Below are 24,202 nucleotides of genomic sequence, written 5' to 3'. Positions count from 1 at the left end.
CAAGCCAAAACATCACAACTCCTCCAACCAGAAGCTCTCCAAAAAGCCCTCTGGAGAGCCGCACAGCCGCCCAGTGACACAAACACCGCCATGACAGCCTGAAACACCTTCTGCAACGGTCCTCTTGACCTTTATCTCCACCCACCTGGCCCTCGCTGCCTCCCCTCATCCACATCCACTGACTTTAATTCCGGCCAATTACTCTGCCGACTTTTCTGGGAAGACAAAAAGAAAAAGCAATCAATCTAATCAGAGGAGAGTGCGCGTATTTTCTCAGGGCCGGTGCCAAGTCCGCGGCGCACTTTATGGAGAGGGAAGAAACATGAGCTGCAGCCTGATAAAACCACAAAAACCCCAACCAATCAGAGCTGAGTTATACTGAAGACATTAAGATGATGAAGAACTGAGCAGATATGTATTACTGAACCCAGCTGATCGCTCATTTTACTTCACAACCTGTCACTTTAGTCCAATAAACAAAACGCAGCTGTAATGACGCAGGGTGTTCATTTCAACCTCGCCTCTCTCCTCATATAAATACAAATAATAACACGAGGTAGAGGCTTTAACTGGCAGTTAATTAACGACCATAATGCTGCAGCTTTGTTGGCTGAGCTCCTGTCAATGCTCACCAATAAAAACAGGCCAAAATAAACTTTTAATCACATATTTTACATAATTCTGTCTCCAGAAAGTCGAACAGAGTGGAGAATAAATCGGTGCGTAAACTGTGACTCCCGGTGAGCATCTTGAGACGAGCAGAAGCCGACATGAACCCGAGATGTATTAGATTTTCCTCAAAACTGCATCACACGTTCCTCCCAGTGGAAATAATCCCGTTACATGTAACTTAAACCAGTTTAACGTTACTTATTACGCGTGCAGCCGATAGAGAGATGGTGAACTCCATCACAGCATCATAAAAGCCGGTGTGAAGTGTGACTGTGCGGGTTTATCCTCCACCTCCACCTCCACCTCCGTGATATCAAAGCACACTGTATTCCAGCAGAGTCCGGGTCCGAGCCGCCTGGAGGAGCCAAACCCAGACACAAGCCTCGCTCCGACGCGCGGACTCACCACTTGAACGCCGGACGATGTTCTCCAGAAAAGTGTTCTGCGGTGCCACAAGCCCTCTCTTTCCCCCGGGCATCCTGCTGCGGGCGGGCGGAGCTGGTGTCGGTCAGGGTCTGCGGCGGTGTGCGTGCTGCTCGGAGGTCGGTTCTGACGCTGGCTCTCAGTCGGACCGATGGAGAAGCTCATTGTAACCGTGCGCTCTGGCTGCTCGGGGCGCACTGAGCCACGGTGGCGGCGCTGCATCCCCGCTGCCCGACCGGAGCGCCAGGACGCATGCGTGTCTGCTGCTGTGGGCTCGGTCCTCCAAATAATCATGTGCTGTTATGATACATGTTTATGTCCACAGCGTGATTACGTTTCTCAACTTAATGACATGATACCGCTTTATTAATAACAGTGATAATAATATGATTATAATAAGAACACATGCGAAGTCTCTTTATGAAGGGGCGAGAAATTAAAGTAACTAATGAGTTTATTACAGATAACACGCTCACTAACGATTTAATGACTGTAATACATTTTGCCAGGTTGTGAGGATGATGAGGGAGGATGGAGGACGAGGATGAGGATGGAAGATGAGGGAGGATGGAGGATGAGGGAGGATGACGATGATGAAGGAGGATGAGAATGAGGGAGGATGAGGATGAGGGAGGATGACGATGATGAAGAGGGATGAGGATGAGGGAGGATGGAGGATGATGATGAGGGAGGATGGAGGACGAGGATGAGAATGGAGGATGAGGGAGGATGACGATGATGAGAATGAGGGAGGATGAGGGAGGATGGAGGTCGAGGATGAGAAAGGATGGAGGATGGTGATGAGGGAGGATGAGGATGTGGGAGGATGGAGGATGATGCTGAGAGAGGATGGAGGTTGAGGATGATGGAGGATGATGATGAGAGAGGATGGAGGATGATGGAGGATGAGGATGAGGGAGGATGGAGGTTGAGGATGAGGGAGGATGGAGGACGAGGATGAGGGAGGATGGAGGATGAGGATGAGGGAGGATGGAGGATGAGGGGGTATGGAGGTCGAGGATGAGAAAGGATGGAGGATGGTGATGTGGGAGGATGGAGGATGATGATGAGAGAGGATAGAGGATGATGGAGGATGAGGATGATGCTGAGAGAGGATGGAGGTTGAGGATGATGGAGGATGAGGATGATGCTGAGAGAGGATGGAGGTTGAGGATGATGGAGGATGTAGGATGAGGGAGGATGGAGGATGATGATGAGAGAGGATGGAGGATGAGGATGAGGGAGGATGAGGATGATGCTGAGAGGGTATGGAGGTTAAGGGTTGGGAGAGGATGGAGGATGATGACGAGGGAGGATGAGGATGATGGAGGATGGACGATGAGGATGATGGAGGATAGAGGATGATGGAGGATGAGGATGATGGAGGATGTAGGATGAGGGAGGATGGAGGATGATGATGAGAGAGGATGGAGGATGAGGGAGGATGAGGATGATGCTGAGAGGGTATGGAGGTTAAGGGTTGGGAGAGGATGGAGGATGATGATGAGGGAGGATGAGGATGGGTTCAATTCAACTTTGATAAAGTGGAGAACAACAACAGTGTGTCGTCTGACCGTGAAGCAGTGAAAACAGAGTCTCTCTCTGCAGGAGTCCCTCAGGAATGCTCATTAGCTTGTATGGAGGGTTGACGGGGCCCCTGGGAGCCAAAGGCCCCAACTGGAACTGTGGCCGGTGCTCCGTCCGTCCGTCTGCTCGACCCGACGCCACCACATTTTATCACTGCATCACTGTACTGTTCATACCAGGACTCAAAACATACCAGGGCCTAAAGCTGCTCTGAGCTTCTCACTTATTGACTGGAAAACAATAAGAGGAGGCACAGGAGTTATTTATAACTTTAAATAGTCTCATATGAGTTGAAGTTTTTATTACGGGCTGTAATAGCTGCAGCACATTAACGCACATTGATTGACTGAGAGGTTTCATAATAACTGTTACATAAGCAGGCAGAAATAACAGTGTGACTGTAACTTAAAGCAATAGTTCCCAACATTTTTGGCTTTTCATTCCATCTTCATCCTCTCTTTTTAATTCAATAACGTCGCCCTCGCAGTATCCGTTTATTAATTCGCTGCACTTCTGTACACAGCTGAAACACATACAGCCATGACTCATGTAGGATATGAAGTGCTGTAGCCGATGCAGAGCCAGCTGCAGGCTGACACCAAAAAAGGATCAGTATTTACTGTTATCAGGCTGCAACTGATCAAAACTCTGGTTTAGTTTACTTTTCGGGACAACCTCACCGCTACATGCAGATAAATCCAACATACTACAAACGTGAACCTATCCTTTAAAATGATGAATCATCAATGGAGAGAAAAAAAGGTCAAGATTAGAGAGAAATGTCTAAAAACATGTTGTTTCAGTTGACACGGTCGCTCTGATGCTGGACCGGATGTCAAAGTCTTATTTTGTGAATCTCTCATCTCATTTCTGCACCTGTTAACACCCGCCGACTCTCATCCGACGCCGTCACTGAGGATGTGACAGCATTGTGTGTGTGTCTGTCTGTGTGTGTGTGTGTGTGTGTGTCGTCAGTAAGCGTGCATGGCTCCAAACGCTCCTGTGGGACGCCCTTAATTGGCCCACTTGCATCATGGGGTATCAAACATATGTGACAGCGCAGGTCGGACAGCTGCCGTCTGCTCCAACAGCCTCTCTCTCTGAAACATTTAGTGAATGTCTCTCGCTCGCTCGCTCTCTGCTGCACGCACAACTGTACGGAGGTTCGCTGAAGCCAAAACTGCTGCTGGAGAAAACTCAATAATCTACTGGAGCTGGGTTTGACTGGCCGTCAGTTCCAGTTATAGGAAGTGGCGCACAGCACCAACTATCAGTGGTTTTTTGCTGACACTGGATCTTATTTTATGGAGAAAGTGTTGTCTGGTTTTCGCTCTAAGATTCCTGAAAGTTAGCTCTGTTAGCTCCAAAGTTAGCACTGACACTGCTACCATAGCTGGTCAAGCTGACAATGGATCCGGCCTCGATGGACAGCCCTCCCGACCGAGCCTTCAGTGAACTTCCCCCCCTTAAGGCGCTGCTATTTACTGACGGGGATTAAGTGATGTAATTTAGAGCAGAAAGCAAAGCAGATTCAGATCAGCCCATTTCAACAGAGGTTTAGCCGGTAGCATGTGACAGCCAGGTGTCAGTGTCTCTGGTTCAGGTTACGTTAGCTTGGTGTCACTGTGCAACTTGACAAAAATACATGTTTAATTCTCGATGCAGGTTTCAAGACAGAACTTTGTCACGATGTGCCGAGTTTTCCTTGTAGTTAGCACGTAACATTACGTCTGACAAACCGTATTTACAGCAGCTGGTTTGCACTCAGAAACAGTTGGCGCTTATTCCATAATGTTGCTTTAAGCTCCGTAAGTGGAGCGACTGAACTCATTATTTTAACCCAAAGCATGAGCTTTTCCTAAACCTACCTAAACCAAACAAAGTTTTTAAAAAATCCTAGTATATGGGAAGTTTGTCAGCAAAGTTTTACATATGCAATATTATTGCTAACTTGACTGTGGAGCCTTTCACATGCTAAACTGACACTAGAGAGTTAGATAGAGGGGCATAGTTGTGGAGCTTAAGGCCACTGACCAGGCTGCTGTGTTGGAAAAAAGTTTGGTAGTGATGTTTCACAAGAGACAAAATGTTTATATGTTTCATAAAAAACACATCTTCCCTTAATCAAAGTGTTTTTGTTGCCTGGCTCTAACCAAACACTGGAGGCAGGAAGCTGTCCTGGTGGTTTCCTCTTCAGACAACAACGTCTCAGTCAGGAGTGCTTGTGTGCAGACAAAAGACCCAAAAGACACAAACAAAAGGTGCATTACTTGAAAGTTTCCACTTGTGTGCTGATGATAAAATCCTGGCGAGCATTTCCCCAGATGAGCAGAAATTTTGTGTTTGTTTTCCTCCCAACACAAACAGAGAATGAGCTTCACCACTCGGGTAAAATATCTCGTGTTCAGGTCCGACACACACTTTTTAAAGCAGGCAAAGAAACACCACAGGACCAACAAGAGCGTAAGTTACCTGGCACTTTTAATTTTGGAGATTTAGGAATTTAATCTCACTCTTTGGAAGTGCAACTGGACAAAATATAATAAAAACAAACTTTGTTTTGTTTATGATCCCATGAGCATCTGAACAAAGTACACTCGAGCTGGCTTAACTTCTGAGTTTCTGCAGCACGTGCTTCAGACCGGACAGCGAGGGGAGTCTCCACGGGGATTTGATGAGTTGTAATTACTCTAATTACACCGCATCACTAACCCCTCAATTATGCCCAATCAGCATTCAGCAGGCGGGCCGGTACTGCTCAAGTAGAACCGGCGCTCGCGGCCACCGGTCTCGCAGCGAGCCCGCACGCCAGCTGATAATGTATTTCGAGATGCAAAAGGCTCCAAAGAGACGCCTGCAAATCACCTCATTGACAGGACGAAGCGCTAACGAGCAACAGAACAACTGCGGCAGTCTGAAGAGGAGAGAGAGCGTTTGTGTTTGTGCAGCTCTAAATCTGAGCTTTAGTTATTTCCAGCACTGCAGCTCATCGAGTAGAAACGGGTAAATGTCACACGGTGGAGATCAAAGGCAGCAGTGGGACGACTCTGACGCCTCATTTGGGGAGGGGAAGAGTGGATGGAGGTATCGAACCCCCCCCAGCAACGATCAATGCACCGCCTCCACATCTGGAGGGAGACATAGCTGCATCCCTGCTCATTGATCTCAGAATTAATTAGTCCAGCTTCCACCAGGGCTGCCCGTCTCCCACTGGTCCTAAAAAAGGAAAAGGATCGAATATCAAAGCACCGATATCACTGCCTCCACCGAATTTCCAACACCAGAGCAGACTGTGGTCATCCTGCCAACACGCCAGGAGCTCCATCAAAGGTTGAACCGACAACAAAAAAGACAGTTGGTGGAGGGGAAGTTGGTGTCTGATGGTTAAGCAGGCAGGAGTTGAGGTGAGGCTGGGAAAGGCAGAGCCGAGGGACTAAATGGGTTTTGTCCCCTATAATCTCAGTTGTAGCACCGATCAGCTGCGTCAGGGGACCAGCAGGAGGTCCTAATTGCTGCGTGGATCAATAAAAAGAAGCATCAATAAATTCCTTCAGAGCTTGATTAACCTGTTAGGAGGCTTCAGGGCCAAAATTTACTGTTAACTGACCTTAATGACCAGTCTGAGTGTCTTCAAGTCCTAATAAGTACAGACTAAACCCAGAGTACACTCAGCAGTCATGAAACATCCAGAAAACAAGCTCTCCTCTGGTGTAGTAACCAGCCCGTCCTCATTGGTAAAATGGCCACATATGTTGACTTCAAAAGCAGATTATTACGAACCATATTGAGGTTTGTTGTTAGGCGGTGACCTCTAGTGGTCGGAGTAATTATTGCAGCAGCAAAGGAGGTAGTCAGGCGTGGTGAAGAGCGACAAAGTCCGCTTAGGGAGGAGGTCGGGGAGGTAAACAAACACAGGTGCCGTAATCATACAAACTGTCAGGACTTCAGCCAGCTCCAAGTATTCTTCCTGTTGTCTGTGTTTTCTCTCCCAGTTTCCTTCACTTACCTTCACCCAACCTTCTCCGCCCATTCATGCACCTGTTCAGTTTTTCTTCTCTTCTCCAGATTGTCTAGTTTGCATCCACCTCAGCTTTCCTGCCTGACCCACCGCCTGATCCCTGGATTAACGGTTCTCAGTTTAACCTCTCACTGGATAAGTTCGCCTGATCTGACTGCTTGCTTTGGTTTGAACCCTCGTCTGCTATTGGATTCAAGTAAAACGTGAACTTTTAACTGAACGCGTCTGCCTGCGAGTCGTACATTTCAGAAACGTGACTTATAGAAGACAGGGTTACAACATAAATGAATCTGCATGCAGTGAAACTGGAGTTATTGGGGCCTCAGCACTGTCTCCTTTCTGTCTGTTTAGTAATCAAGTAGTGGGACTTCCTGTTTTCTCTGCTTGGCTCCCGAGGGACCCTCGGCTGCCTGCGGTGTCACCTGGTGGGCGCCTGAACAGCTTGCCATGACATTTGGGCAAAGCCTCTTCCGCTGCGGTTTAATTGCAGCCTACTTTTTAAAACCACAAATGTAAATGTTTTTTTAATGCTCCAGGAGGACCGGGTGGAAGCTCCTGGAGGAGGCGCTTGAGGTGACCTGCCTGCGATCACTTTGTTTCGCTGTTATTGCTAATTACAACCGTGATGCTCCTGCTGCAGTTTGTGTCTCTCTGAATCCCCTTTTCCTCCATCTGAATGCTACAGCTTGAATAGGCTTATTTTGGAGCATTAATTTTGTAGCTTTTAGTGAATCACTCCCTTTTTCCTAATCTGGGATACACAGTAGGAGTTGCAGTGGCATAAAGACACACACACACGCACCGGATACAGTTAAATAAAAGGCCTCAGGAGGAGGAAACATAAGCCAGACATATAAAACACAGCCATACTCAAGAACTGTCAGCAAGAGGCAGGAGTGTCATTATGCTGAGAAAACAGAGAAAAGTCACATTATTAATTATATGTCCTTTAAACTTGGCAATGTTGGTCCAAAGGAAGATTTCTTAACAACTAAAGACCAGGTTTTCTTTTAAAAAATGGTTACCAATGATGTTTTTTAGCTGTTTTCTATGCCAACTCATCCAAAACATGGTATCTTGGAAGACTATCCAGAGATTTACTCTATGTATGCATGATCACTGGAGGAAGAATCAAGTCTTTGGTGACCTCATTGGTGAGTTTTGCATTTAATTAGCTGAATCTAGAAAGAATAGAAAAGATAAAGTTAACTGAGACAAACTGATCCCTTACATCTTTAAAACCAATTCCCTGATTTCCATTAAATGCTGCCTATTCATGGTCTCCAGAGTATAAATCAATACTTTTCTTGAACCCCAAACTCCTTCATTAGTGTCGTCCCGACCACATCATCCGTTACGTGTAAAACTAAAGCTCAGATTTGCTTTATAGTCATGGTCCTCAGAGAATGAATCCCTACAGTTTTGTTACCCTTGAAAAGTAAAGCCTGTTTCTTCCATATAATTGTATTCATGGTCCCCAGAGGCAGGATAGTAAGGATTTTCATGACTTTGTTACCCTCAGGCAAACATGCATCTGAGACAAACTGATCCATGCCATTGTATCCTGACTGGTTGCCCTACTTGCCATGAAATTAACTTCATATTCAGGCTCCCCAGAGGATGAAACACCACACATTTGTGAAAAAGAAAAACCAAAACCATTTCACATATGAATCATGACATGCAAAATAAACCAAAGCCCAGATTTCAAGAACTTGTATTAATATGTATGGTCCCCAGAGGATGAACCCTCCGGACTTTTGACCCCTTTGAACTTCCTATAGTACCATTATCTGATCCATAAACGGGCCCAAACTCTCCACCTGTGCACAAGAAATATCACAATATTATGAGCAGAGTGCTGTGATATGTACTGATCACATCCGCGCTCGATTACCTCGACCGATTTGAATTTTTTAACACTTTTAGTTTCGCTGCAGATCATCTGCTCCATCCGTCCTCCCGTGGAGACCTCACAGACTCTTATTACGTCAAGAGAGCTCGCACATTGCATTAAACTTTACTGCCACAAGATAGAAACACTCCACTTTATTTATTCCTAGATTTCTGTAATATATATTGGCAAGTAGTGCTTCATATGCAGACCTTTGGATGAGTCACCATCCTGCCTTGCAAACTCATGATACTTAAGGCGAAAGCTTTCTAACTTCAAGATACAGACATTTTTCTCGTAGATGAACTACTATAGCTTTGAGACAAGCAGAACGATCTGGTGATGCTTTTCCATTTCACTTGAGAAAAATAAAATCGAGCCCTGAAATAAGTCGCTTGATGAAGTCATCAGTATTTACATCAGCAAAGGAAGAACTGCAAAAGAAGAAACAAATCTGTGCTGTTGAAGTTTTTCAGGAAAATGCACCGTGAGTCACCTTTGATCGCCCACAGCGGGCTATTACCGGCATCGGTTTCCATGTCAACAGGGTGGATTATGTTGTTTAAATGGACAGTAGGAAAGGTGCATGACGGGAAGGTGACGATGAAAATGGAGTGCAGTGTTAATGAATCGATAACGAGTGAATATTTCTTCTGTGTGTATTAAATGAGATCACCTAGACAAGGTGTAAGATAAGGTAAAGTACCTTCAGTCTGTGGGTTTAAAAGAGTTTCTGCAAGATCATATGGTATAAAATGAGTTTTAAAACAGGTACAGCTCAAATCAAGCGATCTAAATTGGTTCATCTCTGGCCAAAACAATACAGATCAATCGTTTTAAGGTGATGTGACACAAGTGTTGCACTTGCTAGCTCGATACTGTGAATGCTTTACTGACTTTTTGTGGATTTGCATGTTTCACGTGTATGTTTGTCATTGCATGTCCGTAAACCAAGAAATTACTACTGCTAGTTAAGCAATAAAACAATTAATTGCAGCCACAAGTCCCTTTGAATGCCCCCCATTAGCTTCAAAGTTAGCTTGTAGAAACACGCAGAACAAGAAGAAGAACAACAACAACAAGAACAAGTCCCTTTAGCTTCAAAGTTAGCTTTTTTGGCTGCAGGCTGTCATTTTTTAGGAAACACCTGGATTTTTGATGAGATAAGTGATCTCATACGGCAACAGACCGATGAGGAAATGACACGAGAGCATTAAATTACAGAAAATGAGATCAGAAAACAAGACGTGAGATATAAAAGCACCTTTACTGCAGTGACAAACATTCATCACAGCACAGAAGTCAAACTTATTATTCATGACGAGCCGACGGAGTCAGAAAAGTCCAGACAACAGCAACAATTAAAAACACAAAAACATCACGAAAACTCGCCTGCCGTGTCCACACGAGTGCACCTGCCCATGTGCGTGCATCTATGCGTGAACAAGCCTCTGGATTTATGGGTCAGGAGGTTTTTGTGTTCCTCCAACTACAAGTGGTGGCAGCGAGGAGAGAAACCTGACTGTTTCAGGGAGGCTGAAATCAGCTTTTAAAACGCTCCGTGCCGCCACCTTGGTCTGGGAGCTGGAGCTGGAGCGGCTTTGTGAGGGCGAGGATGGTTTTTACACGAGCTGACAGTCTGTTTCTCAGCATGGTGCATTAAGTCGTGTTAAATATTTAGCCGTGCCGGCTTGAAACAGCAAAAATGGATGTTAAGAGTCCTCGGTGGATTTCCGACCTCTTTTGGCCTGCCTCCTGGTTCCTCAGCATTTCCTCCTAATAAACAAGCCGAGCTCTGTCAGACCGTCTGCTGCGTATACTGGGATTAATTAACTCCACACAAACATGCAGCGAGAGGGATGGTGGAGAAGTGATGGATAAATGGTTTCCAATTAAACAGATTAAACATGTAAAATGCACAACAGGCTCAAAGCGCACAAGGAAAATGGCAAAAAAATGATGAAGAGAATGAGAATATGCGGGCTAATAATCATCGCAGAACAGATTCAAAACCAGATTGTCACCGTTAAATTAAATTAACTGAGCCAGCAGTCTGGTCCAGCTTCTTAATGTCCAATCTAAAAATACTCCTGCTTTATCAGCATAATCACGAGCTGGTGGAGTTACGAGGAAGATGTGATTTTTAATTTTTCCTACAAACAAACTGAAATGAGCAAAATCTCAGCTCCAGTTTACAAAAAAGTGTTGTGAGGTTTTAGTTTCCACGCATCTTGACACGTGGACACAGAATATAATATAATAAAACTTAAATCAATATGAATCCTCGCCGTCTGAAAAACACTACGAGCCTACAAGAAGGTTACATTTTAGATGTTAATGTTTTTGGTGTAAAAATCAACTCCGGCGTGCCGTTTGTAGATGTGTGGGAGTGTTATGACTCGCTCTGTCTCCTAACATCTGTGCTCTCCTCACACGCTCAGATCTGATTTCACACTCATAAAATATGTAGGAGGGAAATCTAAATCATCCTCTCATCGAGGCGGAGATAAACACGAGGCGCGCTGAAGTCACACAAAAACAATAAATGATCTTTCACTAAACTTATTTGGCAACAGTTTGACTTTTAATTTACTGATGAGATGTTTAAGAGGAGCCAGCCGGGAGGAATGTCTACTTGGTTAGGACGGATTTAAATTTTATCTATAACATATATTTTTGAAGAGATTACTGACGGGATCACTTGTCAGAGTTATATAGCAACCAACAGAGGAAGCAGAAGAAGAAATAGAAGAAGCAGAAGAAGAAATAGAAGAAGCAGAAGAAGAAGAAGAAGAAGAAGCACAAGAAGTAGCAGAAGAAGACGCAAAAAAAGAAGCATGCCCCTTCTCATTTTGCTGCAGCAGAACAAGAAGAACAAGAAGAAAAGGAAGCAGCAGCAGAAGAAGAAGCAGAAGAAGAAGAAGCAAAAACTAAGAAGCAAGAGAAGAAGAGGCTCTGTCTACTAATATCATTTTCAAGATGGACCCTCACGGTGTCGTGGGAACAATATTTACATGTCACATCAAACAGTCCACCATCCTTAAATCCTTCAAATAAAACAGATCAGATTTGTTTTGCTCCAGCTGTGATTCATGATCCACAGCGTTCCTGAAGACGCCTCATTAGGAGTCACTGAGTCCCGCTGACTTCACCGTGAGGAAGTCAGCTGAGGAGAAACATTAAAGAGCCTCGTCCTAATTAAGGGACCGCTTCCTTTGAAGTTCATGGCTTGTGTGGTCTTTAGTGGACCCAGGGTCCAGGATGAACCTGCTCGTCGAGCCTCAAAGGGACAAGATGATGCACTGAAACCGTTCTCATCAGCCAGTAAAGTTGGGACGGATGATCCGGAGAAAAACTAATATCTTTTCCAGACTGTCAGCCTGGCGTGTCAGGGCCCAACGGCCACGCTACAAACATTCATCTGATTGAAACTGAAAGCTGAACCATGTCTTTAATATCTGCCACTGCATAAAATCCTGTTTCATAGTAATACAAAGCTCTGCACGGTGTTTCTGCATCTGATAAGCTTCCAACTAGCGGATACGTTACTTAAACTGACCTTTCTGACTCATACTTCATGATCTCACTGGCACCTTTAAATAGCAGCCTCCCACAGAGGCAGCTGATGCATATTTATTAAAAACAGGGTTTTGGTGTGAGCTGCTGCTAAATCAGTCGTTTGTGGACTTTCTCCTCGTTTCTCCCTCCAGTCAAAGTCACACAAAATTGTCGGGAACATTTTTATTCAAGTGATTTTTACAAAAAAAACCGCCCAACAAACAACGTCTGAACAAAGTTTTTGAGCTGTTTTTCTTCATGTTGGAGCTCAAAACCTCCAACTGAAACAAATAAATGAGCTCAACAGGAGAGGTTTTACAAATCTACACGTGCTGCTGCTGCGTCAGTCTGCAAGTTGACGTGTTTAATGTGTGTGTCGACACACACACACACACACACACACACACACACACACATTTGTATATCACAGACAGCTCGGCGTGTGTGTGGGCTCGTCGCTCCTCCAGCAGCATTATTTCTGGCAGGGGAGTGGGAGGCTTCAGGAGTTCAATTATTTTTTCTGTCTTCATTGAAGAAAAAAAAAACGGTTAAAAGCTTTTATCTCATTCATTAAAACAACGACTTGTCTCATTAACATTACAAAAATGTTCCTATATGCATGTGTAAATCCCTATAGGCGCCGCATTTCCACATCACAGAGAGCTTGTTTTTATATCGACAATCACAAAAATGTTGAAGATTAGCCCGAAGCAATCTGGGATTAAGAAGCTTATATCGATATACATTCATTCATTACTGCACAGAGATTAAAGTGAAGGAGGACAGAGGAGATATTCAGACGGAGAGATGGAGACCGGAGGGACGAGACACCAGAGGAAGAATAAATCAAGGAAGGAGGAATCAAGAAGAGAGAGGAAACAAGCAGAAGAGGAGGGGAAGAAAAGCTAAGAGGTGATGAGGGAGCAAGAGATGACATGAAACAAGGAGAGAAGGAAACAAAGGGAGAAGTTAGAAAATGGAGGGAGGAAACAAGGAAAAGGAAGGAAGGCTGAAAGGAGTTAAGTAAACAAAAAGAGAGGAGGAAACAAGGAGAAAAGAGCAGAGAAGAAAAAGAAAAGGAGGAAACAAATGTCAAAAGGAAACGAAAGTTTCCTGGAAATAAGAGGAGAGGAAAAAAGGAAAGGGATGTAAAGGAGAGAAGGAAGGAAAAGGGGAGGAGAGTCAAGGAGGAGAGGAAAGGAAAGGAAGCTCAGAGGAGATGAGGAAGAAGATGAAGAAAGGAAAATATGGAGAGAAGGAAACAAAGGAGGTCAGGGAATCCAAGGAAACAAGTAGAGAAGAGAGAAAAACACTGAGAAAAAAAGAGAGTAGAATAAAGAAAGGAGGAACGAGGAGAGAAGCCGAGGAGGAAAGGAAGAAAGGAAAGAAGGAAAAACAAGAGAGGAGAGGAGGGATACATAGAGAAGAACAGAGAGAAAACAAGCTAGGAAAGAAGGATGGGAGAAGAGATAAGAAAGAGATATAAGAGGAGAGGATAAAGAAAGTAGGAATATAAGTTAAAAGAAACCAGAGAAGGTGAAGATGAGATGAAAAGAAAACAAAAGGAGAGGAGGTAAGGAAAGAGAAGAGGTGGAGGAATGTGAGATAAACGATGGAGGGATGGAGAAATAAAAACTGTTACATGAAGAGAAAGAGATGAGATAAGAGATGCAGAGAGGAATCAGGAAATCAGAGGAGGAGGAGGAGGAGGAGGAGGAGGTTTCCGTCTCTGCAGTGATTTGGCAGAAAGAGAGAAAGAGGAGAAGAGAAGCAGAAAGACACCGCAGGGAGACGGATGATTTCCTTCTCCTTGTTTTAGTGGAGAAGCCTCAGGAGCAGGAGGAGGAAGGAACTTTGTGAACTCCAAAATAAAAGCGCGCAGAGAGAGACAGAGGGGACATGACTCAGCCTGACAGGAAGCCTCCATCAGAATAAAAGAACAGAGTCAGAGAGGGTTCCCCATCAGTGTGACGAGTCTGATCGAGATGATCAGACCCAGAGGAGGAGGAGGAGGAAGACGAGGAGGAGGAGATCATTAATTACAGGCAGTGTTTTATAAGAGATGAATCCTGCAGGAGCATCAATGAAAGCAGGCGAGGCAGCTTTATTTATAGATATATATACATTTTAAAAGCAATAAAACCAGAATAAAAACAACAGAGTATTCTTTTAAAAAGGACAGAAATGCTACAGACTAGAAAACAAAGATATGAGGAGCTGCGACACACAGCTTGTTTGGTGTCTGGGGAGAAAAATCTTTGCTGAATCACAACATCAGCTCACAGAAACCGTCTAAAAATTACACATTTTCGTTCTCTGCTTATTTAATTAACCCAGTTTCTGATTAGTACCCTCAGAGTGCCTAATCGTTCCTCAGAATTAATCATTTACACCCTTGAATTTAAATGATGCATGTTGAGAGGATCAGTCTTTAGTGCTGGTGAGTGAGAGTGTGACTCCCCCTACAGGATGACATCTGCTACTACAGCTCAGTGCTGACACACAGAAACCACCTGTTCAATCTGAGCCAAACTAAAAACCATCATGGTGACCATCACATTATCACATGAGTACTCGGTGCTCGTGGGTAGGACCACACCGACCTTCATGTTGGTCTCAACTACACACCTGTGTGGTGTTGTGTACAGGTGTGACGCGATTGCAGTGACAAAACTGTCCACAGACAGACGGACGAGACATATTAACACCTGGTCGCTTGTGTTTTAGCTCCTGCTACGACAGGTGACACACACACAGACTCACAAACTGAAAATATTACCACTTGACACTGTTTGTGGCTGGTAAACACAGAAGAAGTCAGGAAATGGAAATCAATTTCAGCCCGATGAGACTAAACAAACCGCGGCATCCATGACACAGGAAAGATTTTGGATTTATCAACAGGAAGTGACGCGACAATGATGGACAACGATATTAAAGTTCTTTAAAGAGGAATTTATTTACTACTACACACCCAAAAGAAAACTTTGATTGAATGCTCAGGAAGTCGCCTTGCTAGCTTCTGAGCTTCCAGGCTAACTGACCCCCCTGTTTCCAGTCTTTACGCTAAGCTAGGCTAATCACACCTCATCTCACCTCCTCCAAAATGTTGAACTATTCCTTTAAGATGCATCAGATCAGCTGAACTGGGTCACAGTGTTGAGCTATAAGTGATAAGTGACGTACATGAGGTTAATCTGATGACAGTGTACGGTAAATGTAATGTATATACGTTAAAACAGCTACGGAGCGGTGGGTGGCGTAGGAGTGTAATCAGCTGGATTATCAGCACTCCGGGCTAATTAATGATGACAGAGTGCTCACAGGGTGTCATGGCCTCTTTTATAAAGAAGCTAAAATGTGCAGCGAGGCGTTGGGAACCTTCCGGTAATTAGACCGAGCCCAAAACACAAGAGATAAAAAGGTGGACGAGTCTTTGAAGGAACTTCTCCTCAGCGCGAGCTGTCAGAGTTTTCTGCTCAACAGGTGAGCCTAATTAGATAAATGGTAAGCAGCTCCACGGGCACACCTCCTCCCACACCGCTAATTATAGCCCCCACCGCCTCCTGTGTGTTACAACAAGACTCCACTTCAGTGATACATCGTGACAAAGATCTGTGTCCGCTCATATTTTTGTCTGTGTGCTGTTGGATTTAAAATGCAGGTGTTCACATACACAAACCAAAAGTGTCCTGATGTTTATTTTCTTGAAATGTCCCTTTAAAATCACCTTTAGTTTAATATTTTGGTGAATAACTGAACTAAATATGAAATAAAATCCTAAAGAAATTGTTTCATTTTGTGGTTTCTGTTGGAGACACTAGAAACGAGCATGTTTTTGATTCACATACAAACATTTTTATGAGTTATTACTTTAAAAAAGGTTCATTTATTCCAATTCAATTCATTTAATGTCTTAGAAGGAGAATATTTGACTCATAAATCAAAGTTTAGGATCATTATTAAGACAATATTATTTATAGGTTTTTACACATGATGAGCTCATTAATTCATTAACACACTGCAGGTCTGTACTGACCTCTGGTGGCGTTCACGTGGATCTTTACTTTGTGAGCAGGTACTTTTTGCGTGTCTTTTGCTTTTGGTACGTTTATCGTAGCACCAGTATTTTATTTTAGCAAGACTTAGATTTTTTAGACTGCAGGACTTGATCGGAGAACATCTGCAGGATGAAACACTCACCTCCTGCAGACTTCATGTAGTTTCATCCTGCAGCTGAGGTCAGTTTGTGATACGTTTTCACAGCAGGAACAAAGAAACTTCTCAACACCCTCCTGCAGGATAATCCACCTCTCTTCTGTGCGATCATCACGTTCAAAACACTCACACACACACTGACACACTTCCTCAACAGGTCCTGCAGAGCTCATCAGTGCACCTGTCTGCTGTTTCACCTCCACACTTCCCCCTGCTCTCCTATTGGTCAGGAGAAATTAAATTGATCACAGCTCCTAGGAGCTCCCCACATTATTTCATGAACAGTTTACCCTTGTGTGCACACTGATAGTTAATGCCAACACTTTAAAGACCATAACAAGTATTTTCAACAACATTAAACCGAACCTTGATGCTCAACAGTCGCCGCTGACAAATTAAAGGTACCTTAAGTTAAATTTTCCACCTTTTGTTGTGTTTTTGTTTGCATCTAACAAGAAGCTAACCCTGACGCAGCCCTGAAAAAGCAGCATCAGTCGACCTCTAGCGTCTGAACTCACGATTGTCTTTTCTTGTCCTACATGTTCATGATGTGAACTTCAAACTAAAGCAAAGTCTACTTGTGGGTCGTCATTGCAATCATTGTCTTTTGTTTTGAGTATTTAAAGTATTTTTTAGGCCTGAAGAAGTAAAAGGGATTCTGGGATCTGTTTTCTGTCGGTGGTGTCAGTGTTGTGGAGCTTTTTTCCTCTTTGAGTCCCGTCTTGGTTAAGAAGATGTTGGTCTCCATCTAGTGGTGGAACAATGAAACCAAACACTGACTTTTGAAATGAATCGTACTGAAGTTTATTCATGTCACTGCTGACAGAAAGAGATGAGAACCAACCCGATGTACAGTATAAGCTGCTCAACAAAATAATCATCGTACAAAAATACAGTAACGAGCCGAACATCGACATAATACAAACGCATTAACAGAAAGTGCACTTTGTACTGAGGTTACAGAGGGAATGAAAACCTGTAAACTCCGACAGAAAACACATCTATACCCTGATTTCATCAGAGATGAACACGTAAAGCACAAATGATACCGCACATCTCCAGAAGCAGATACAAAGTTTCAAGTTTGAACAGAACCTGTAGTTCAAGAATAATTCAGAAGTGCTTGTTTCGTAACTAAAACTGAAGTTTGATATCGTAAATATATCAAAAGTTAATAAATAATATGAAATAAGTTAAAAACAAGTCAAATCCCTTAACGTTCCTACATGTCGCACAAAGCAAATGACAAACTAAAAGTAAATGTGTAGCTGCATAACAGAACAATAACGTTAACGTTTCCTTTAAATGGTCGTCATTTGATTGTCAGAAAAAACTTCGTACCGTTTCAGAAACTCACAGTTAACCTAGCTACGAGTCTTTACTGTTAACTGTAAACGTCCTGAAACATCAGGTAACTTTCCCTCGACCAGAACCCACCAAAATATATTTAAAAAAACATAAACAACGTAAACAACTTTCACTTTGCTTGTTTTAAAACTAAAGTCATGAAAAAAACATCAGCCCCCAACGCACAGACTAGCATATTAGCATATTAGCATGTTGTTGCTTTGTGAAAGCAAAATATTTGCATTAAAAAACAATGACTTGTGGTCAACAAGGGTTTAAAATATTCCTGTTCACCTTTCCTGAAAAAACAGGAAATCAGTAACATCTAGGCCGACTGATGAGCTGCCTCTTGTCCACGAACTTCAAAATAATGTTGTGCCATATCCAACAGTAACCTTCTGTAACTTCTCTCTGTAAATCTGTCTTCAGATCAGGTCTGCCTTCTTCTCTGCTTGTTGCAGTCGACCCTTCAGCAGCAGGTTAAACAGGAGCACCAGGATACAGATCTGGGTCTGGGTTTGTGCCCCGAAAGGGCGTCCAGCACCTCCAGAACCTCCTTAACCTGCCTTCCAGAGAGACCCTTCCATCGCAGCAGGGCGGGCAGGAGCTCCTCGTCCTCTCTGTGGTTGAGGGGAAAACACAGAGTCAGTAAGATGTCAGTTCCTCTGATGTTCAGTATCGATGACGTCTTTAAAAAAAACAAGATGAGGAATTGGCTTTAAACGGGAACTTTGCAGGTTTCAACCAGTTTTTCATCACTACGGTGTTGGTCGTGTTTGCAACTGAACATCTGCATTCTCAGATCACAGATCATAGGTCAAATAACTGCTAATAACCACTGATCTGCCCGTAAAACACTTGGCTGGACGGTCAGAAAACATAGTTATTATTCTCAATTTCATAGTTAGCGTAGTTGCTGCAGTTAGCCTTTGTAGGACAGAGTTGTCTGGGCAATTTATAGATCGATTTACCTCCATGTGAGACATTCCTTGTGCATGCTCGCAGCTGTGAGCTTCACTGCGTCGATGTCTTTATCCTCCAGCAGCTCTTGGATCCTCAGCAGCATGACGTTCCACTGTTGGACACCAGGAGCCTGATACAACAAAGGATACATGTCATGAACAAGGAAGAAGAGCAAACACTCTGTGTCCAGTGATTAATACCAAAATGTTGGTCTCACCAGGGCTGAGATGGTGTCGTGAAGACTCTCAGCATCTTCGGTAACTGTTTGTCCGACATAAGGATTCCAGCGCTTTTCCAGTTTCTTCAGGCTTCTTCGGACAAGATGTTTGAGGTAAGTGTGAGCGATGAGCTTGTAGGCCTCATCCATCACTCTCTGAGAGACGCGAAGACAGACACAGTTTGGTTTTAGCCAGGAACAACAGCACTTGGGTGACGTTACTGTCATTGTTATCAGTTGCAAATCTTGAGAGTCGAGATTTCCAACCTGGAAAATGTGAACCCTCAGATTTTTGACGTACCTTTTGTACATCCTGACACCACGACAGCTTGGGGAAATACGCCTTCACGCCGAGGATCAAGAAGAAGAACTGCTTGTTCTCCGTTTTGAAGTAGTTCTTCAGGTGACACTGTGGGACGGCAAAACAACACACTGAAATGTGTTTGACAATCTCATATTGTCCAAAATAAGATATATGCATAAACAGCAATAATAAAACATCAGTGATGATGTCGAACAGCTACCTCTGCCATGTCGGCAACAATCTCCATCAGGAGTTTCAAAGTAAAATCCTCCATGTTTTCAAGAGTTGTCCCAATTTCCTGGAGCAGGGACTGTTTGATGCCTCTACAGTTGGTGCGGACGTGCTGCCTGAGAGGAAATATACAAACATAATATGCGTTAAGGACGAGCAACACGTTTGAAATGAAATGAATTAAAATTTGGACGAAACAGAAAATACTCACTTGAGCTCTTTACAGGTTTTCAAGGTCTTGAAGAAGTGTATCGTTTCCGGTTTGTCCATTTTAACTTTTTTTCCAAGAATCTCAGTCTGCTCAGACGTGTACCTACACACCAAAAGACAATATATTTCATTGGCGATAATTATCTCACGATCTGTGCAGATAGAGGAATTACTTGTGAGGTAATAACGTGTAAGGACACTCACCTCTCCAGAAACATCAGCAGCTCCTGGAAACAAACCTCCCGGACTTCATCGGACAGTTTTGGGCTGATCTTCTGTGCTTCTTTGGGCATGGCATTAACACACTTAAAGAGAGACAAAAGTAAGGAAATAATATTATTATACAACAAATGAACTGACAGGCAAATATAGAGTTTAACACACAAGTTAATCAGAATCCTTTCTCATGGTCTTCTTTAATAATTACCCCAATGGTGTTAATATAAAGTCCAATGCAAGTTTCCTCATTTTCGCCAACGTTCTGTCGCGTCTCGATCTGCAGGATCCTCTCCAGATGTGCTCTGACCTCTTTCTGTGGACAGAAAGAGGCAGAAACATGTGAGAAATAGCTCCTTGGAAGGGGAACATGTGTTGACGGGTGTTTCTATTATTTTGTCCACTGTATTTATATCCAAAATCACTCTTCTGTACTACAAACTAGCCGAACTGAACCTCAGCTCCCCTCTGGTTAATTCCTGGCTTACTTCGACCTTGCACTCTCTCCTGCATGGATTTCTTTATCACCCATGATAAGATGAGCCTTCAGTTAAAAGCGTGAATCATTAGCAGCCCATTCATTATAAGTTAGTATTCTTACCTGCACGTTTACAAGCAGCTTGTTCTTTGCCTTTACTGCCAATTCTGTGAACAGCAGGAGGTCCACTTCCTCGATGGGATACATTTTCTGAAGGTCGGGATGACCGAGCATCTCCTGACTGGAAGAGATCCACAAATAATGACATCAGAGCTGAACAGCCGAAGAACATTTTGAATTATGTCCATGCAGAGAAAAAAAATAGCTAACGTACCTCAGATATGTATGCGTGACCCAATTCACCAGCATAAAGGAGTTCTTGCAGGACTGGACGTTCTTGAGTAGATGATCGATGTGATCAAGTGTCTGACGATGGTAGCAATCAATCAGACATCCGCTCAAACCCATTTTCTCCAACAGGGGACTCAGCCTCATGAGCTCATTGTGCACAGTCTCCTGCACACTGAACAGGTGCTGCTGAAGGTTCTGGTCCAGATCTGACGGTGGCTCTGGGAGGTGCTGGGACACTGATTCTTGTATGAGGCGAACAGCTCTCTGTTTCTGCTGAGCTGAGTCGGTCCTGGGCCGCAGTGAGCAACATGGTCCATCCTCAGAGGGGTTGACATCAGAGGTCACACCCAGAAGTTCAGGCAGTTCCTGCAGTGGGATCTCCTGCTCCACCTGGGTGGTACAGGTGTTCTGATCCAAGGGGCTGTCGTACCCGTTCGCTGCCTGGTTGCATCCTATGAAAGAGTTAATGAGAGCAGTTAAAGAGCACTGTTAATGCAAAGAAACTGCACATGCATGTCACAGTTCAGTTCACAATATTTTATATCAACATTCACGTTTCACAGATGATGAGTCCCACTTTTCTTGAGGTAACATTTGTGGTTTGGAGTAAAATATCTCTTCTATTGCTGAGAAGGTTTTCACGTACAAGGGATTCACTTTGGTGTTGTGATAGTCTTGCATAGCCGGACCCGACCCCCGTCGACAAATGAATGGAAAAAGCTTTATTTTACGATGTTAAAGAAAGTGAGAAAATAGTTCCTCGCTCCGTCTCTTTATCCGGATCCACACTAAAAGTTAATTGGTACTATTCTGGGAGGAGACGCATCCTCCGTCTGAGTTTCATGGAAATCAGTTCGGTAGTTTTTGTGTAATCCTGCTGACAAACCAACCAACCAACAAAAACATGCACGGGCAAAAGCATAACCTCCTTGGCGAGACTCTTGAACATACATCAACAGGATGAGAACGACCGAAAATGGCAGAAACAACCTTTGGGGAAAGTTTGTTTGACTTTGACTTTTTAGTTTGGCTGATGTCCCATGGAGGGGGAGGTGATTATGACCTATACTGCACACAGCCACCAGGGGGTGACCGATATGTTGTGCTTCACTTTTGGGGAGTTATTACTTTATGTCGTCCGTCTTTAGATTCAGTTCATGCTTGTGAAACACAAAGATACATAGATAGACATAAGCTTTGCTTCCAATCTGGCCCAGTGGACGACTGTAAGGACACCAAGAACTGCAAACAAGGTCAATTATGATTCTTTCTAATAATCATTTTTGATCCATGGAGGTTTTATATTCCTAAAACGTTTTATACCTTCACTGTTCTACCTCCTTGCTAACTTAGTGGTCTGAAATTTGCAACCTCCGCCTTCACCGCCGGCTCATGTTTCAACCACAATGTTTTTCTTGGCACAATCTTCCCCGAGGTGAATTCAGGTCACACTGAATCGTTTGTTCAGGTATTCGCCTGCCACTCCTGCAGATCTGGTTTGACCTGGTCAGGTTGTACATACAGTAACTTCCTAATAATGCTCCAAACCCTTTGATTTAGCTGCAGCAATCCAGTGTTGCTCACAGTTTTTAACATGTTATACCTGCTCCATGTCTGTGATGTGATTTTAGAGAAATGAGTCAGAAGCGGTTTTGTTGCATTTCTACTTTTAAAAGTCTCACTAATCTTTTCCTGTGGCACCTGCTGTTTTCTTAGTTTAACCCTTTCTTGCTCAGTTTTCATTCAGTGGTTCAAGAAAATAGCAACACTTCAACAAACATGGACTCATTTCAAGCTGTATTGAAATAAAAATCAAAAAAGACAGCAGAAACGAAGATAATAATGATAACTAATGTATATAAACAATCAAATCAAGCTCACACATAATAATAATAACAGTCTCTCACCATCTTGTACGTCGTTGTTGTTATTCTCTATCAGAGGCTTCCTGCCGTCTGCTCCCCAAGATTTGCTCCTTCGTCTTAATTTCCACATGTTCTTCATCTCCAGTTGTTCAGTCTGAATCGTTCAGCTCAGATTGTTTCTCCTGCTACTGCGTCTCTGCAGAGCTGTTTTATATGCGAGCCAGCAGCTCTGACTCCTTATGAATGCCAGACGGGGTTTTCCCATCACATCATCAGCACCGAAGCCAGCTTTCGTTTTCCTCTCACTGTAACTGCTTCCCACCAGCAGAGGGAAAGTTGTTGCATCATGAGTAAGCATCAATAATAACATGAAATATTAAAACTGCAGCTGCTGACACTGCTACTTCTAATAAATATAACTATTATGATACTAATGTGTACATTATATATATATATTATTTTGAAATCTTTTCCACAGAACTTTTTGACTGACAGCATAAGTGTAAATAATAAAATGAAAGATGTCTCACTTCCATTTCACTGTTTCAGTTTCAGGGTCCTGTTACATGTTGTCATGGCTTACAGGGACATTTTAATAGAAACAAAGCCGCACCTGAGAGTCAAAATGTCCACTGGCAATATGCCAACATCAATATTGTCTGGTGACACAGTTTAAATGCAGATTTATTTGTTTATAGTGTAATTTTTATATAAAATAAACATCAGTTAAGTCCACTAACTAACCAATAGCTGCCTGAGATCTAAATGGGCTTAAACATTGTTTGAAAAATAGGAATTTCTGGCCTTACATCTCACGTTTATCTGAGGGAAGTCAAACAGACATATTTCTGTTTTCTCTCAAGCTTATTTGAGGAAAAAGATTCATGGATGACCTTATTTTCTTACATTTCCGAGTGGATGTCAATGAAAACCGTAACCATAGTTCATCATGCATCACAAACATCATAATCCTATCCTCAGAGCTTAATCTTGTGATAGTTACACACATACTGATCATTACTTAGCTTTTTCGTTTGCTGCTCATCTGAAAGGCAGAAACAACAGGAAAGTGAGAGGGAGTCAAACACTGCGCCTGCAGATATCTGTGGATTCAGATGTCATGCATGCTTTTGAACTGAGTCATAGGTCAAAAGGTGCCGCTGTGCACACTAACCCTCTCGCTGGCAAACTGTATGAAAAGGAAGTCGAAAAGGAAAGTCGAAAGTTGAATTGTCTGAATAACATGTTTGTGTTCAGATCATTTACTTTAATATTCAATTGCTCCATTTTCTTCTTCACAGTGTAAATGAAACATGTTCGTTGGATTAAGCTCCGTTGCAAATGAGTGTAGGTGTTTCTCATGCTGATAAGGATGACAGCAACATTTCCATTTCAGAGAACAAAAGGCAGTCAGAGAGTGAAAGCTCTTTGGGACATTCCCTACTATCTCCTCCACATGCAAAGCCAAAGGGGATATCCGGTATCCAACTTAACTTAACTACCAAGCTCAGGAGAGCAGGACATTCCCCTGAATCCCAACAAACCGACACATTCAAGTTCAAATACATGTCTGATGCAAGAAGAGTCAGAACCCCAGTGGGTGGAGCCAAAATGCCTCTCAACCCGGCTGAAGCATTCAAAAGAGGTTTT

At 43.3% G+C, this 24,202-nt stretch overlaps 2 protein-coding genes across 4 annotated transcripts in view; both read right to left on the bottom strand.

Moving 5' to 3' along the window:
- Positions 1–16,545, bottom strand: part of LOC311274249 (voltage-gated delayed rectifier potassium channel KCNH5) — a gene marked incomplete at its 3' end in the record, with an annotated part of 125,223 nt that extends 108,678 nt beyond the window's left edge. For 2 of the 3 annotated variants that reach the window (XM_084381775.1, XM_084381777.1), the window contains exon 1: positions 1,078–1,293. In XM_084381775.1, the coding sequence (XP_084237901.1) occupies positions 1,078–1,150 (73 nt within the window). In that variant the 5' untranslated portion in view covers positions 1,151–1,293. Of the gene's footprint in view, positions 1–1,077; positions 1,294–16,355 lie in introns of those variants that run through there. The other variant, XM_084381776.1, reaches the window with a different exon arrangement.
- Positions 16,546–17,220: 675 nt separating this feature from the next.
- LOC311273513 (exocyst complex component 3-like protein 4) lies at positions 17,221–22,746 on the bottom strand. The gene is made up of 11 exons (XM_084380620.1): positions 22,595–22,746; positions 20,671–21,139; positions 20,460–20,577; positions 20,070–20,174; positions 19,847–19,947; positions 19,644–19,745; positions 19,422–19,548; positions 19,199–19,306; positions 18,898–19,053; positions 18,689–18,810; positions 17,221–18,337 (listed from the first exon to the last, which is right to left on the bottom strand). Exons 1-11 carry the CDS (start codon positions 22,689–22,691, stop codon positions 18,187–18,189), a joined length of 1,656 nt encoding a protein of 551 aa, XP_084236746.1. The 5' UTR covers positions 22,692–22,746; the 3' UTR covers positions 17,221–18,186.
- Positions 22,747–24,202: the final 1,456 nt, after the last annotated feature.

The sequence above is a fragment of the Pagrus pagrus genome (genome assembly GCF_965226575.1).
Source record: "Pagrus pagrus genome assembly, chromosome: 18".
Taxonomy (NCBI): domain Eukaryota; kingdom Metazoa; phylum Chordata; class Actinopteri; order Spariformes; family Sparidae; genus Pagrus; species Pagrus pagrus.
Note: the sequence above shows the minus strand (reverse complement) of the source record. Positions and strands in the feature narration are given on the sequence as shown.

Excerpts from the sequence above, each read along its gene's own strand:
- LOC311273513 (XM_084380620.1), bottom strand. The coding sequence starts at position 22,691 with ATGAAGAACATGTGGAAATTAAGACGAAGGAGCAAATCTTGGGGAGCA. Across the intron at positions 19,746-19,846 it reads CTGCTGATGTTTCTGGAGAG|GTACACGTCTGAGCAGACTG; the intron begins GTGAGTGTCCTT and ends TTTGGTGTGTAG. Across the intron at positions 19,549-19,643 it reads AAAACCTGTAAAGAGCTCAA|GCAGCACGTCCGCACCAACT; the intron begins GTGAGTATTTTC and ends ATTTCCTCTCAG.